The sequence below is a fragment of the Vulpes vulpes genome, chromosome 2 (genome assembly GCF_048418805.1).
Source record: "Vulpes vulpes isolate BD-2025 chromosome 2, VulVul3, whole genome shotgun sequence".
NCBI lineage: Eukaryota > Metazoa > Chordata > Mammalia > Carnivora > Canidae > Vulpes > Vulpes vulpes.
The window spans coordinates 132,642,053-132,660,176 of record NC_132781.1 but is presented as its reverse complement, the minus strand read 5'-3'; the positions used below and the strand labels follow the sequence as shown (position 1 = coordinate 132,660,176).

The 18,124-nt window shown below is 33.3% G+C and overlaps 1 protein-coding gene across 1 annotated transcript in view; it reads right to left on the bottom strand.

Moving 5' to 3' along the window:
• Positions 1-18,124, bottom strand: part of IPO11 (importin 11) — a 202,547-nt gene that overhangs the window by 77,794 nt on the left and 106,629 nt on the right. The window contains exons 23-26 of the mRNA XM_072750015.1: positions 13,613-13,692; positions 13,125-13,205; positions 1,369-1,464; positions 580-693 (exon numbers count right to left, since the gene is read on the bottom strand). Coding sequence (XP_072606116.1) covers positions 580-693; positions 1,369-1,464; positions 13,125-13,205; positions 13,613-13,692 — 371 coding nt within the window. The remainder of the gene's footprint in view (positions 1-579; positions 694-1,368; positions 1,465-13,124; positions 13,206-13,612; positions 13,693-18,124) is intronic.

The following is an 18,124-nucleotide window of genomic DNA, read 5'->3' as shown; positions in this document are numbered from 1 at the left end:
TGCAAGTACTTTGTCCTTTCTACATCTTATAAATATTAAAATATTAAGGGCTTAATACATAAAATCTATATTTTAATATAATGTGTATAGTCTTAAGTAACCAACTCACTCAAGAACCTATTCTATACTTACTCTGGTGGCTGGTTTCAGTTACAGTATTTCTTAAATAAGCTTTTGCTGAAAAAGTCATTTCCCATAATAATTAAGACAGAAACTCATCACATAACATTAAGAACAAGTTTAGTAAAGGAATGGAACAAAGCCAGTAAATAATTATATATAAAGTATTTGTTTCATTTGAAGTATGAGTTTTATAACATTGCAACCATAAAAGAATCAAAATTTCATTCTACGGTTAAACACAATAAATTTGCAAATTATAAAAGAGAACAAGTGTATATTTCAATTGCCATTCAGAGAGTCATTTTTCTCCTTCAAAATTATAGGTACAATGTAAGTTATTGAACTTTTAAAATACAAAATTTTAAATACAAGAGTTTTATATAATTATTATTTCCCCAATTATTTCCAATCCTTATTCAAAAAGACCTTCTTCAATTCAAGTAAACTGATTCTTACCTCCTGATTAAATTTATGTGCCATCTCATTAAGAAGTGAAGAAAAAAAACTAGTGTTTTGTAGCAGGACTCGACCCATAACTCCAAGATATGTTGACATCACGACAGGATACCTCTGTACAATTAAAATACACCACACAAAGTTATATCAAGGTATGAGTACAAACATGACTATGAACAATTACAGACATAATAACAGTCAACAGGAATGTAAAATAGCATTCTCCCTCAAAATCATTTCTTTAGGAGATACTGCTAGTATTATCTGAGGTGTAAAGGTAACTCTCTAAATATATGTCATACAACCTAATATATGTGTTACATATATATATTATATGGATTAAAAAGAGGAACACAGAAAAAATATTCATCAATGGCTCATTTATTTACATCACTGTAAATACTCCTACAATACGTGGTACATGGGTCTACTTAAGAGAATGACTTAGAATATAACCGGTATTTTCATATATTCAATATGTGCTACAGTGAGCACTATTCTTTCCCATTACTGTTTCAAATCTTTGCAGATGAATACACATGCACTTAAGTGAGAGAGATATTTAAAAAAAAAAAAAAAAAAGCTATAGTTGGTGAAGAAAGAAAAGGCAAAGCTGTATAACTACCCTGAAAGTTACTTAATTTACCTTAAAACAATCCAATAGTAAGAAAAGCTTTCTTTTTGTATCTAACAATAAAGAAGAAATAATTTTCCAATGAAGAATGAAAATAATTAAAAGTAGAACCGCACAGTCCATTACTATCCTTAGAAGGTTATGGAAAATCTTACCTCTCCTTCTATAATACCTCTGAAAACACAGGGGAGAATCGGTTGAAACATCTGTGGACCTAATACTGGGTTCACTTTGAGGGCATTTTCCACAACCTAAAAACCAGAAAGACTCATTGGTAACACTTAATAATGCAAGTCAGTGCTTCATGCAAAATACAAGTAAAGAAAACAATGCATTGAATACCACACGCTAAATCTGAGAATACACACAAACACATGAGGTATTCAATATTCTGGCACTAGACATACTTTTACAAGACAATCTATTAAAAATGGATTTCATATAAAATTTGATACGAAGTATATAACAGACACAGATATACATCTCACATGGAATTATAATTAGTCACATTCTAATAACAGGTATCAGGTTGTTAATATCAGTATTACATTCGCATACTTTAAACAAATAACCCGTACAAAATGTTGCACTAATAGAGCCAACAAAAGGCATTTCGTAAGTGTTGGCTTTTTTGCAGTAAGCAAAACAGTATGGTAGTGGCACAACACATAGAGATCAGTGGAAGAGGAGAGGCCAGAAATAAACCCCAATTATATGGCCAATTAATCTTCAACAAAAGAGGCAAGAATATGCAATGGGAAAAACACAATTTCTTCAACAAATGGTGTTTGGAAAATCAATAGCTACACACAAATATAAGAAATTGGATCCCTTTCTTACACCATACACACAAAAAAACTCAAAATGGATTAAAGACCTAAACATGATTCCTGAAATCATAAAATTCCTAGAATACATACACAGTAACCTCTTAGACATGAGCTGCAGAAACACTTTTCGAGATATGTCTATATTGGCGAAGGAAATTAAAGCACAATTCAACTACTGGAACTACATGAAAATAAAAAGCTTTTGCACAGCAAAGGAAACCATCTACAACAACAACAAGACAATCCACTTAATGGAAGAAGATATCTGCAAATAATGTATCTGATAAGGGGTTAATATCTATTAATATCTAAAATATTTTAAGAACTTATACAACTCAAGACCAAAAGAAACAACAAAACAAAAATAACAATCCAATTAAAAATGAGATGACATGAATAGGTATTTTTCCAAAGAAGACATACATAAGGCTAACAGACACATGAAAAGATGCTCAACATCACTCATCATCTGGGATATACAAATTAAAGTTACAATGAGGTATCATCTCATACCCATCAGAATAGTTAAAATCAACAACACAAGAAACAAGTGTTGGTGTGAAGATGTGGAGAATAGGAAAAGATAAAGAACTTATGGTGTAGGGCAGCCCAGGTGGCTCAGCGGTTTAGCGCCGCCTTCACCCCAGGGTGTGATCCTGGGGACCTGGGATTGAGTCCCACGTCGAACTCCCTGCATGGAGCCTACTTCTCCCTCTGCCTGTGACTCTCTCTCTCTCTCTCTCTCTCTCTCTCTCTCTGTCTCTCATGAATACATAAATAAAATCTTAAAAAAAAAAAACTTATGGTGTACACACACACATACACACACAGAATGAAATATTACTCAGCCATAAAAAGAATGAAATCTTGCCATATTAAACAACATAGATGGATCGAAAGGGTATAATGCTAAATGAAATTAGAGAAAGACAAACAACATGTGATTTCACTCCTGTGTACAGAAGGAACGGAGGGAGGGAGGGAGGGAGGGAAGGAAGGGGAGAGGCAGTCAGGCGAACAGCCTCTTAAAACCAGAGAACTGGTGGTTACCAGATGGGAGGTAGGTGGGAGGATGTGTGAAATAGTTGAAGGGAATTATGAGTACACTTAACATGTTGAGAACTGAGTATGTATAGAACTGCTGGATCATTATATTGTACACATAAAACTAATAGTATACTGTGTGTTAATTATAAAAGTGTTAACCTTTAATAGAGAAAAGTTAGTAAAAACTATACTCACTGTCCAAAAATCAATCTACCTTTAAGTTTATCAATAGACAAAAAACAGCTTATTGCCTACAAACTGCTTATTTATTGAGAAACAATCTTTTCTTTAAAGTTTTAAAAATTTTATTTATTAACCAGAGGCAAAAATACAGGCAGAAGTAGGCTCCACGAAGGAGCAAGGAACCAAATGCAGGACTTGATCCCAGGACCCCAGGATCGTGCCTTAAGCCAAGGGCAGACACTCAACCACTGAGCCACCCAGGCGTCCCGAGAAATAATCTTATTTAGTTTATAACATAATCATATAGGTTATCATTCAGGAGCACTGATTGTCACAGGTGAGAATTTTGAAGGATGAGATGGGTTCCCTCTGTAACAAAAACAGAATGAAATTCAAAGCAGAGTGAGATGTTTTCTGTTTATTTTTGTTTTATTTTTTAGGAAGAGATGAAGGCAGTAGTCCGGAAGCAGCAATGAAGACAAAGAAGGAATCTTTCATGGCTCCAACCCCACTGTTAAGAGGAGCAGGAATGAAAACACACAGCATTTGAAAGGGTTATGAGCAAGTACTAATTTCAAGCAGAGCCAAGTTGCCAGTTAGAACTTGTAGCAATGTTTCTCAAGGGTGATTACTGACATTATGAGTGGGACAATGATTTACTGTTCTGGACTACTCCACGTACTGAAGGGCTTTTATCATCTCTGGTCTCTGTTCATTATGTGCCAAGAGCATGCTCAAAATATGATCACCATCAAATATACCTCCATGCATTTTGAAACATTCTCAAGGTACGCAAGTAATACCCATGGATGATAGCATTCTCTAATTTTGAGCAAGAGGTAAAGGAATGCCCAAAGAAAAGTTTACAAGTACAAAAACTTTTACAGTAGGCCTAATATTATGTTATCTACCAAAAGATAAAAGATAAAAGTTATCATAGCTCCTGACTAAAGGCAACAGGAGATGAAATTCAGAAAATAATTAAATCTAACCTCAATAAAGCTTATTTAAAAACACAGATTTGGAATAAAGATGGGGAAGATGTAGATAACTAGTAAACTGAATCTCAGAAGTTCGTGTCATCACAACGTCTCTATTTTAGCTACAAATGGAAAATAAAACCATCTGCTGACTGTTATACACACATTTAACTTCATTTCCTCCTGATATTGTACCATAATTACAGTATAAGGATTTTAAGGGGAAGGGACATAATTTTAAAAGGACCAAGGGATGAGAGATAAATACTGGAAGGTATAAAGAAGAAATTCAAAAAGTAACTGATTAATCAGGTAACAGAAAGCTAAAATCTAAGGATGCAATGGACAAGGTGGAGAAGCAACTTGATTTATAGTACCTCTATCTTCTCCCTATCTCTCATTAAAACAGAAATCAGGACGTTTTTTGGGGAGGAGGGTAAGGAAAAAGCTAAAAGACTGATTAACAAAGTCTTTTTTAAGAGAGATATTTCCAGGGTGCCTGGGTTGCTCAGTGGTTAAGTGTCTGCCTTTGGCTCAGGGCATAACCCCAGAGTCCTGGGATCGAGTCCCACATCAGGCTCCCGGCAAGGAGCTTGCTTCTCCCCCTGCCCGTGTCTCTACCTCTCCCTGTGTGTCTCTCATGAATAAATAAATACAATCTTTAAAAAAAAAAAAAAAAAAAAAAAGATTCCCAGATATTCCCAAAACTCCGTATCTAGGAAACTAACCATCTCTCTCTGCACGAGAAGATAGTGTATTATCTTTAAAGGGTCTAAAAAGAATTTCCAGATTAAAAAGGCCTGGTAGTGTCCAGTACAATCAATTAAAATAAACCTACATCAAGGCACATCATTGTAAATGTTAAGACACTAGGAACAAGAAGAAGCTATAAGCCTGGGGAGTTAGCATGGCTCTGGAAGAGACGTCATCAAGAAAATTAAAGAAATACCTGATGGGTCGATGCCTCTTAACATACTGAGCAGAGACTACTGGCAAAGAATGTAGTGCATATAAAAATAACACTAAAAAAAAAAAAAACTATTCACCCCAAAGATTATATAAGTTTGTGCAGAAAAGGAGAAGCAATCACCTACTTCGATCATTATGACTTACAGAATATAAATTCACTTAAATGTATCACTCAATACAAACCAGCCGTCAGTATGCATTTTCTTTATGTGTGTGTGTGTGTGTGTATAGTTATTATTGCATAAAGGATCCCACCCAAATATATCAGGGCTAAAATGTAATCTTTGTATTTGAAAAGATTAGGAACCAACAGTTAGGGGCGATGAGGTTATTTCTGAAAAATTATGTAGGAAAGTGCTATTATTAGACTTGGAGGCAGAGGTTGTGAAACAGAATGAAAAGAAAATTCAAAAAAGTAGAAGTGATAAGATCTAGAAGACCAAGTGAACAGTTAACCACAGGTTACTCCTAGTTTACATGTCTGGCCAATGGGTACAACCGTGGTCCCACTAATAATAATGAGGTTTTGTTGTGGACATGATGAACCTTGTGATGCTTGAGATGTGATTATTTCCACACATGATACTTTACAGTCCACTTTCCGTGGATAGCAGTTTGACATAAGAGCCACAGAGTTCAAATCATGACTGAAGAAAGTTCCCCTGCAAACGTAGAATCAAAATCCTTCTGGACATTCTGATCAGCAACCCATTGCTTTCTACTCTAAACAAAATTTTGAAAAATTCATCTAATGATTTCAGTGTTAACAAACAATTTGATATATTTCGAGTGATATGTACACCCACATGGTCTAGCAGCTCCCAGAGGAAATAACTTTCAACTAAAGTAATCAAAATATTAAAAGTAATTTACAGATATTAATAGAATTTAAATCATAACTAATTTTTTTCTTGGGATGGGAATCATTACATTCTCAGGAATTTTAGTTTGTTGGATGTATTTTAATCAGTTTAGTTTTATTCTGATCCTCAAACTGTCCCATCATTAGCCAAGTGGGAACTCCTTCAAACTGATTCAAATTGCAACCTTTTGACATCCCACCTTCTCTTCCTTGTCTGCACAAAAGATCTCTCCCAGTTTGTCTTGAGTATCTCTTGTCTGAACTCTGGATATAACCAGCAGGAAAGAGTATTCACAGACCACAATCTATGCTGTGCGATATTATACTGCACTGAACTGACATTGCTTCTAGTCTTTTATTTAGACAACATTAGGATATCTATTTTCTTTTTGTGGAAGTATATAACAAATTCACCAAATCCAACTAACATTATAGCATTTTAACTGTATATTTCCATCTTTCTCCGACATTGAAAACTCTCAGGTTATAACATTAATTTGTTTCTAACTGATACATATAACATTCCACATATATATTTAAGTGTTATGAATAATTACTAATAACAATAACACTACTGATGCAATTTACAATTTCCCTGTGTTTCTTTTTGTTCTAATGTTGTATTTTACCACAGATCCACATGTAAAATACTATGTAGTAAAATTACTTGAAATATTCTTCTCAGATGGCTATGGCACCAACACAATAATAGATTCAAATGTCTTAGCTCTTTTATGATCTTTAGGAACTGCTTTTACTTTATTATTTTAAACCATATAAAATAACTACTTGGCTCCAAAAACCAAAGTAAAAAGCAGATACACATCTTGGAAGATCTACCTTCTATCTTTTCTTTCTTCTTCCTAGATAACCGTCTTTATTAATTTAGCTTATTTTTCCACTGCTCTGTAGGTTGCATTCTTTAAATATAAGAAAACTCTATAGATACTGGTCTTTGTTTATAGTCTCAGAATCACTCTAACACTACACAGAGAGGCCATCTTCATTCTTCTGTGAGCTGCACAGTACTCTTCTGTGTAGTTTAATAAGTTGGGATATCTCCAATTATCTAATTATTAGTAATTATTTTTTATCAGCATTTTGCTATTATAAATCAAAGTTCTACACTTTGGTTTTATTCCATCCCTTTTCTAAATATACTTAGAACAGACTATGTTTTCAAATCCCTGTGGAAAAAAGGCAGGCTTTTAGCTGGTGTCTTGTACTCAAATCATTTTCTTTTATTAGGCTTACATTGCAAATAGAGTGGTAAATTGCATGGAGCCTGAAGTCAGAATGCCTACGTTTCTAACATGGCTCCAATACTTTCTAGGTATGTGACCTTGGACAAGGTATTAACCTCTTTATGATTTAATTTCTTATCTGTAAAATGGGAAAAAGAACAGTACTATCATCATAAGTTTATGTGAGATTGAATGAACTCTGTTACATGCTTGGAAATGTGTAGCATATAGTAAATTCTAGCATTAGCTATTACTATTATTATTATGGAATAAATTATACCTTAAAAATATTTGTGCCACCTTAAATAAGTCTTACAATAGTGAATGAAAGCAATCTGGCTCATTACTGCTTGATAAGACTAGGATAAGAGAATTTCGAAACTCAAAGTAGTATGTATACATACAGAAAAACTTCAAATTAAAGAGATGTTAACAATTCAAATTCTAGTATTTTTAGAATATAATTGTATTCACCTAGATAACTTGTTCTGACTCACAAAATATAATAAAGCCTATTTTTGCTCTTAACTATTTGTTCCAAAAGCAGGCATTCTCGTCTTTCTATCCGATTTTCATAACTTTATAATTTTCTGCTTCAAAGAACAAAGCAGTTACTTCCAGATACTGTCAGAAACAAGTGGAACAGTGACATTTAGCCAAAAATAATATTAAAAATGTTATATGGATTACTATATTAAGAAACCGTATCTGAGAGATATTAAAAATGAAAATAATTGAGCTAATATTAAAAACTCTTAGTATACCCTTACTGGAACTCTGAGAATAGGAAAATGACAAAAATTTTAAGAGTTCTCTTAGCATTCAGGTACAGGTATAAAAGGACCACTGTTCTAGAATATTCTCTCATTTTAAAAATGTAAATAACTTATTCATGATAATTGGCATATTCCTAGTATTTATCATCAATTAAGTAATAAAATTCAGTTTCTGAGATTTCATATAAAACATACAGGCTTAGCTACAGCAATGTCTACATAAAAATATGTTAAATGTTATTAGATGGCCAATTTTTAATAACCTATCAATCAATTCCTGTTGGCATATATAGAGAGAAACTGATTTAGTCATGTTAAATGATACAAATATTTTATTTTATTTTTTTTTGATACAAATATTTTAATATATACTTGCACGATAAATGATTTGTGCTGAATTTTTAGATAAAAAATTACTAGATACAATTAGGAAACAATAATATCATCTTTCACCTCAAAGGAAAAAGGTGAAGCAAAAAGATTTTTTTCCAGTAAAATTTTAAGGGTAGTGTTATACATTATGTAAATTAGGAAATTTCCATAATAAAAAATTTTTAGAAGACTGTGTTACAATATAGAAAGAAGGAATTAAATACAATTAATTTTAAAGGGCGAGTTGAGATATATAATTCCTGAGAAAAAATAAAGCTCTCTCATTGTGTCAATTGCCTGCTTAGTTTGAAATTTTAACTAATGTATTCTTTATTTTACATAAACATTTATTTAGAAGAAATGGTCCAAAGGAGAGGTAGATAGCTTGGTTTGTTCTGTTTTCTTCTTACAGCCAAAAATCTTAACAACCAAATAAATTACATGGCTTACGAATACAGTCACTTATTTTGCCCTAAAGGAAATTATGTACTTAGACGACTATTTAATTATACAACTAGGTAAAAAGACGCAACACCTAGTATTACCTGATTACACAATAGGCATTGTTATAAGGTTATTGTTATACAGGCAAAGTTATCATCCCCATTTTATAGATGGAAAGTGAAGAGCAGAGATTAATCTGCTCACTGTACACAGCTGTGAGGCAGCAGAGCCAATACTGGCACTTTCACTTCAGTCTATGCTATAATGTTACTATAATGTTACTTCTCCTCTAATTATATTATTTTGCAATAATATAATCAAAAATAAATTGTAAAAAGAAAGTAAACATTCTCCTTGGGGCATATCCTAAAAAGCCTGCTTCGTTTTTCAAATTCATTTCACAATGCCCATTTCATATGGCTCAGAAGAATTTGTCTTTCAGTAGTTACTAAAAATACTACAAAAGTAGGAGAGGAAAAAAAACACTTCCAATTCAAATTTTTTTTCTGGGAGATGTTTAAACATAAGCAACAACCTCCTTTCTTAATCACTTAGAATATATACATTAAAATTTAACACAGAGGATTTCAGATAATGTATAGTTACAAATTATTAAAATTTCATGTGGCACAACCCCTTATATAACAAATGAGAGAATTTAAGCCCAGAATATACTCAAGAACTGTGTAAGTAGCAGAGCTGTATGTGAAAACCAATGCAGGTTAATAGGAGAGTAACATTGGAAATGGGCAGTTAGTATGCTCTTGTTGGCATTTCTACTGGATATAGGGGTAATCAACGTGCAATCCCTCACATAAGAACTATGGATCCCCTTGCTGTCAAAACACTTACATTGTATGCATTCAGAGGAAAGAGAAGACATAATTTATTGAAGTCAGAACCATAGAAAAGCTAAGAGAAGACACACACACACACACACACACACACACACACACACCTATAAAGACAACATCAAAATGACATGGCAATCCTCTCAAATTTCTATCAATCCCACATAGCCAGTTACTTTTTTCGTCAGTTAGAAATAAGGCCATATAGCGTTGACTCCTTGTCTACTTCCAGAAAAGAAATGATCATCAAAACAAAAAATGAAGCCAGGATTATATAAGATAGATGAAGTTCTTTAGTAAAATTATATATTGCCACTACATCAGTTTGGTAAGGGCATAAATGCATTAAAAATTCACAAGAACATTTTTGCAAACATGCCCAATGTTACTTGTAATCTCTGCGGTTTAAAGAATACTGTGAAAACAGTGGGGGTGAGGACAGACATGTGGCAGCAGACCAGGCCTCAAGCATCCAGGGTCTCTACAAGCCACAGATTTCTCTAATTACTCCTTCAGAGACCACATGCTTCTTTCCTAACTGGGGCTTACATTCTCACGCTTTAACTCCTACACTAAAAAAGAAACTAAAGAATTTATGAAACTAAAATCAGAGTTTTGCCGTATTTTACTCTATGTGCTCTATTTTTAGTTTACAATGTTATCTTGGTTTAAAGTTTCTATTTGATTTCAAGTACAGAAGAGCAAAAATCAGACAGTTGAGTGAAGTATTAGGTTTGATAAATGGACTTCCTGGGAAAAATCCGAATTAACCGAAGACCTTTTTATTTCAACTCCTGTTAAAAGACTTTCTATATTGTAAGAACGGACTTAAAGCCTGAAGACATTGTTCTAATATAAAAGTGAATCAAGAATCTTAAGTGTCAACTTTAACACCAGTAATGTGTAACTCATTTAAGAATGAATAGTGAGATGAGTAATATTCATGCCCTAAACTCTGTGAAAAGTACAAATATCATCTTGCAATGTACCTCTACCTCAAGAGTGACAGGTATCAATCAATCAGGCAGCTCTAACCTTGGCCCCTTTATAACTGACAACACTAAGGTCATATACCAGTTTCCTACACTTCTCACCTAACACTATTAGCTACAGCTTCAATCACTGCTGTTTTGAAGTGATACATGTATATGCCAAGGAAGCCAGAGCTTGCTGGCAATCACCAGAAGCTAAGACAAAGGCATGGGGCAAGCTGTCCCCCAGCATTTTCAGAGAGAGCATGGTCCTGCCAACATCTTCATTTCGGACTTCTAGTGTCCAGTACACTGTGACAAAATTAGTTACTTTAAGTATCATAAATTAATTTCTGTGGTTTTAAGCCATCCGAGTTGTGGTACTTTGTTATGGTAGGCCCAGGAAACACACTAAGTTCTTATCGAGAGGGGCCTAGCCGCCTGATCACTTTGTAACTGAAAACTGAATACCAATACAGGGGTTGGCAAACTACGCCCATGCCATAATTCTGTAAATAAGGTATTACTGGAATATAGCCATACTCATCCATTTACATATCATCTGTAACTGCTTTCAGTTCTACAATAGCAGATACAAATAAGCTGAGACAAAAACTGTATGGCCCACAAAGCCTAACACATTTACTTCCTGGTCCTTTACAGCAAAAGTTTGCTGACCCCATAACCTATATAGTGAATAAATGAATAATCACCAAAGATACCCAATGCAACCAATTTGAAATTCAAATTAGCAAGCATTTTAATATGGATATCTGGAGTATTTTGTGTGCATGTGTACAAAAAATGTGTGAAGAACAACACGTTAAATATAATGCTTGAATAAGCTCAAACTAGTGATTACTCTTAATAGATGTATAGTGGTTAATACAAAAGAAGATTTTACCATCTGCACAAATTTTTAACCTTTAGTCTCCCAAATATACTGTGGATTATTAAAATAATTGTGATTAATAGTTCCATAAAGTTGACCCTTGAAAAAGGGTCTGAATTGCACAGGTGCTCTTACATGCAGACTTTTTTTCAATATAGTATAGTGCTATAAATATATTTTCTCATGAGTTTTTTTTATTTTATCTCATGATTTTGTTAATATTTTATTTTCTCTAGCTTACTTTATTAAAAGAATACAGTATATAATGCATATAACTTAAAAGATATGTTAATTGACATCATGTTATTTTTAAGATTTCAGTCAACAGCAGAGTATTGGTAGTTAAGTTTATGGGGAGTCAGAAATTAAACCTGGATTTTCAACGTGCAGGTCTCCAGCTCTAACCTTCTTGTTGCTCAAGGGTCAACTGTACATTTCTTACAATGAACCTCGTTGGGCAAAGACTTTTTTGTTTCATTGGGAGGAGATCACAGCTTTTAGGATCTAAAGAAATGTCATGGCTTTCATACAATAAATGCTACTTTGTTATGATAAATAACATTTCACCAACTCGCGAATCTGACCATATCTGATGTAGAACACAACTGAAAAATTAGGAAAACCGGGGGTGTGAGAGGGAGGAAGAAGGGGTGATAGTTTTAACAGCTACATCTTCTTGCAAAGAACAAACGTAGAGCACATATGTATATATGTATACACACACGCATGTACATGTAAAGATATATTTCACTATATATTTATAAATGCTTATGTTTATAAATATATAATTGATACTATTTAATCTTTAATACATAGATGAACATAATACAACTCAGAGCCTGTTCTTAATTCTAAACAATTACATACAGTATATAATGTAGATCTTTAATCTGTAAGGATATAATGTATGAAGATTAACTCAAAGCTTTGTAAAGATTTTAACTGAAGTATAACTGATATATAACACTGTATTATTTTCAAGTATACAACATAATGATTTGATACTGGTTATAAATTATACACAATTTATACAAGCTTCATAACATAACTACGAGGCCCACACAGATTAGAAGTACCAAATTATAATAAAATTTCATCTCAAAAGCAGGCCAACCAACTGAAGGAGTGAAAAGTATCACATGCCACCAGACTTTGGACAATTAGTAAACATCTTTAAAGCCTTGCTTTTAAGTGGGGTCTCAGTATGGAGGGAAGGAGGGATGTACCTTCATTAGGATCCCTTCAGCAGGGACCTTGCCAGAAATGTGGAATCCACATTTTAACAACATCCTCAGGAGATCCGTATACACATTCAAATTTGAGACCTCTGCCTCCAGAGGTCTTAGAGCAAATGATTACTGCTTAAAGAAAATAACTGTTTAGAAGTACACTTCTCCTTCTTGCTAATCGTCCAAACCCAAATGAAGGTCCAATTTTGCAAAATATAGATGGAATACTTACAACAATATTCATTTAAAACATGACAATACCTTGAGCACTTGAACTTGACCTTCTGTAGTAATTTCCTTTAGCAGCTCACAGAAGGACTGACAGAGACCCACTGCATATGTCTGAAATTCAATCAAAAGTTAAAATATATATATAAATATATTTGCAGTATCAAAATAGGCAAAAATTAAATTTGGAACTCAATCTATTTGAAAACTATATACTTAAAGTCTAAGCACATAAAGTTTCAATTAGGACTCTTAGAAAAAGCTTAGAAAAAATACAGTTTACTGCAATACTGACTTTTACAGAAATATAAGGACAATTTCTGTGTTAAATAACAGTTCATGGAACTGCATCACATCTGCCCTACAGTGCTTAAGTTTTTTCTCCTTACTTTATTCCTTAAAATAATAAATCAATATTTAAAATTTTAAAATTTTCAAAAGGGATCACTTGATTTCAAATGAGATACAATCAGAAGAAGATCTACATAAATTTTTACAATGTAAAAACTACTACACCATACCTGTAGAAATTCTGTTGATGATAAAAAGATATAACCATTGATGATCTTAAAGCAGGTTCTGAGATTTTCTGAACTTAGTTCTGCCAATGAATTTATTTTAAAAAGGACAGGTTAATTCAGTATTCAAAATCAGTTTAAACAAAGCAATTTATTTAAAACTAAGTTATATATCCTTCTTTATAAACCTCTTCTGAGTGCTATTCAGACTACTGGGATATATACAGCTATCCAAAAATTGACATCAACCTCTCACTGAGTCCTTTCCCATTTACCTGCCATTAGTTAAAATTATTTAGAAAAGTATTACGCTCCCAGATACTTTTTTCCTATCAGAAAAGAAGTATATAACTGTATGAACCAAACTTTCACTTCAAACTACACTGCTAATGCCGGCATGGTAAATGACATTTTATCATATTACCATATTTTTCAAATATATCATTTTATCATATTTTCACATGTACTTAAATGGTTCACTCAGTAAGCATTTATGGAGTACTGGGTATCAAATGTGCTACCCTACTTATGAAAAGAGTCCTATGGTACTCCAAAAATTTGTAATCTTGTGTTTAGATAATTCTCAGTCCTTATAGTCATCTTCTAATCTGTTCCCCTATAAGAACTTACATACAAAAAATATTCTGAAAAAGGTAACTATCAGAATAGCATAGGAAAAGGATACTGTGTTTAACTATTCTAGTACAAAAGAGAAAGCTATTTTATTAAAATTATATATGCCCAAATGATCAGTGTTATTTTACATTTTATCACATATAACACAACAGAATACAGATCTTATGTGTACAATGTACAGATCAAAAAATGACCCCCAAAAATAAATATCTAAAACGTGCCATTCTTTTCAAATTTCAAAACTCTCTTCATTTGCAATAGACACATTAAAAAAGGTTTTTTTTTTTTTCCTGACAAAATATTGTCCTAGGTTCTGGCTCTTAATTAATTCCTGTCCTAGCACAGAGAGAAGACATTCCATTCAGATGAGAATTCTCTATATATTTTTACAAGAAAAATGACAATCTTACTCCCAGCTCAAAATGTCTTTCAAAAGCATAGATATACCTTAGGATTCAACAGAGTAGTTGAAAATGAAAACTGTGGAAGGGATAGGGATGGATCAACTTGTGACTGTGCTAATGAAACATAAAAAGAAATAATGAAGACTATCATCTAAATATTTTTCACATGAGAAGATGAAATCTCAGAATAAAGGAATAGGCCTTTATATTGGATAAGGTTATTCTAATGAAAAATTCACATGGTCTTTTGCTCAAGGAGAATGTTTAGTCAAGTTTGGACTTGTGCACACTCTTTAGCAGACCAACACACTGAAGAGCAGCATGGCAATGACTGTGATAAGTAAAACAGAAAGGTCTTATTTAAGTGAGAACTTAAAATGGCTACATTCCAGGCATGTCAGGGAATGTAATTTCTAAATCACTGCCTTCTAAAATTTTATCAAGATATATAATGAAGGAAACAGGATTTAAGAAGGATTGATTTCAAAAACCAGTGTCCATCTCTTTTTGCAAAAACTTTATAAACTATTACTGGATCCATCTACACAAGCAAATACTCAAGTGACTAGGTCATGTCATAGTTTTCCATGCTTCCGTCATGGCAAAGTTAGTTTTTACTAAATTTTCTAGGTCATGCTATCATGCCTAGTTTAAAGTATAGTGAGGGATCCCTGGGTGGCTCAGCAGTTTAGCATCTGCCTTCAGCCTGGGGCGTGATCCTGGAGTCCCGGGATTGAATCCCTTATCAGGCTCCCTGCATGGAGCTTGCTTCTCCTTCTGCCTGTGTCTCTGCCTCTCTCTCTCTCTCTCTCTCTCATGAATAAATAAATAAAATCTTAAAAAACAAATAGAGTGAATGTTGTTCATTATATCCACAAATTTGTAGTGAGTCTGTGAAGAATATGATCTGGTCTAGTATCAGAAGAAGCTGTATTTCAAGATGCAAGATATCTGTATTTACTTTCAGACCCTGTCAATAATTTAAATCAAATGCTCTCAACCAGGGGCTCCTGCCACCTAGAAGACATCTGGCAATGTCTGGAAACTGGTTAGAAACTGTTAGAAATGGCATCTACTGGGTTGAGGTTAAGGAGACTACTAACCGGGGTGGTGGAAGGGGAGGAGGGCGGGTGTTGGAGGGGAATGGGTGCCGGGCATTGAGGGGGGCACTTGACGGGATGAGCACTGGGTGTTTTTCTGTATGTTGGTCAATTGAACACCAATAAAAATTAATTTAAAAAAAAAAAAAAGGAGACTACTAACCTTCATACAATGCACTGGACAGTCCCTCAAAACAAAAATTACCTGGCTCAAAATGTCAATAATGTTTAGATTGAAAATCCTTAATTTGGGGGAACAAGTTTTTCTTTCACAGGCTGTAAATGAACTCAGAGGCAAATATCTGAGGCCAAAGTATCTAATTATGCTGTATGCATGTATGATTTACATCTATTTGTCTAATAATTTATACTCTGCAAATCTTTTTTTTTCTCTTCTTTTGTTCCTGTAAATCTGTACTTTCATGTTACATTTATTTTCTTAACATTTCTTTAATGGAGCAAAGAGAACAAATTACTGAATTATGTTAAAGAGATTCAATAGCAATCTAAGTTTAACTATACTATTTAATGTTTATGTTTGGAAATGTAACTATCATAATTTCTCCTTTTATTTCAAATTCCTCTAATATATGAGGCCTAAAACGTATAAGAGAGCCTATATCATTATGAAGGCAGGTAGAGAAAAGCTCCTTCCAAATTAGATAGAAAGTACCACCAAAAAGAATTTGACTGGCCAAGGAACATTAGTTTAACATTTATAGCAACATAGACAAGAACCAGTCAGATATGTTTCTTTAAAGTAATGAGAATACTAAGTAAACTAACACTATAAAACAGATTTAAAGGCTTTTAAAAACAAGCCCTTAGAACTAAATTATCAGAATTATTTTTAGTGATAGGTTCTGGTTCTACTTTAAATTCCTCTCATTCTACTTACATTTACGATAAAGGATATAAAGTGAATTTTTGTCTTTGGATTTATTCACAATTAACATATTTTAAAAATCATTAACTTAAATACATAAGTAACATTCAATATTGTTGGTTTTATATATTTTAAATGAAAATTGAGAAAATTCCGGCTAATAGCTTTAATTCTACTTATAAACAAGTAATAGCTACTCATTAAGTGAATTTTTAAAAATCACAGATATAATGACAAAGAGTATGTTTTCATTGATAAGAAAAGCAGGTATTCATTTTGATCTATATTCTTAAAAGACTAAAATAAATATTCTGGTTATATTTTAAAATGAATTCTAAACCTCATATAAAAGAATGTATATGCAAAATGCTACATGTCAAAATTAGTTTTGCCATACTCAAAAATAAAGGTAACACTGTTGGCGAGATATACTAAACATGTGCAGATATATTGTGTAAACAGAATTTCTTATTATTGAAGCAAATACACATACCATAATGCATAAAATTACATGTTTTCAAAGAGAAAAGCAGAAATAAACTAATTCAATAGCATACATATAACCTATATTCACTGCTACTATCTGTAAAATGTTTTAAATTTTTGAATATTAAAAAAGCTTAAATCAAAAATCAATTATCACGAGGATGAAATTTCACTAGTTCTTCATTCAGTTAAGTAACAAATCCTAAAGAGATAGTGGTTACTTTTCCTTTTAAAATAGCAGCAATATTAAGAGTTAATAGTAATACATATAATTGCAAAACACAAATAATCTTTACTATGTGGGAGACCCTGCTTTTTTTTTTAAAGATTGATCTATCTTTCTATCTATCTGAGAGTGTATGTATAAGTGTGTATGCTCACAGAAGCAGGGAAAGGGCCAGAGGGAGAGGGGGAATCTCAAATAGACTCCCCGCTGAAAGTAGAGTCAGATGCAAGGCACCATGACCCTGATATCATGACCTAAGCCAAAATCAAGAGTAGGATGCTTAATGACTGAGCCACACGGGCATACCACCAGAAATTGTTCTATTTTTTTTTAAGATTTTATTTATTTATTCATGATAGACATAGAAAGAGAGAGGGGGGCAGAGACACAGGCGGAAGGAGAAGCAGGCTCCATGCCAGGAGCCCAACGTGGGACTCAATCCCAGGGCTCCAGGATCATGCCCTGGGCCAAAGGCAGGCACTAAACCGCTGAGCCACCCAGGGATCCCCGCAGAAATTGTTCTAAACACATAGAAGTCCTTAGTGATTTGTGAAGACTATGCACTGACTACAGAACTTTCTACGGTTATATAACTGTTTATACGGTTATATAAACTGTACTATAATGCTTACTGAAATCTACACTCAAAATAATGCCATAAAGCCTTAGTAAGGTTAGTCAATGCTTTTTGTTTAAGTCTCTTTTTCCTGTCTACCAATCCTTCTCCTCTTATACTGTAAAGGTCAGGCATGCTAAATTTGGGGTCAAATAACACAG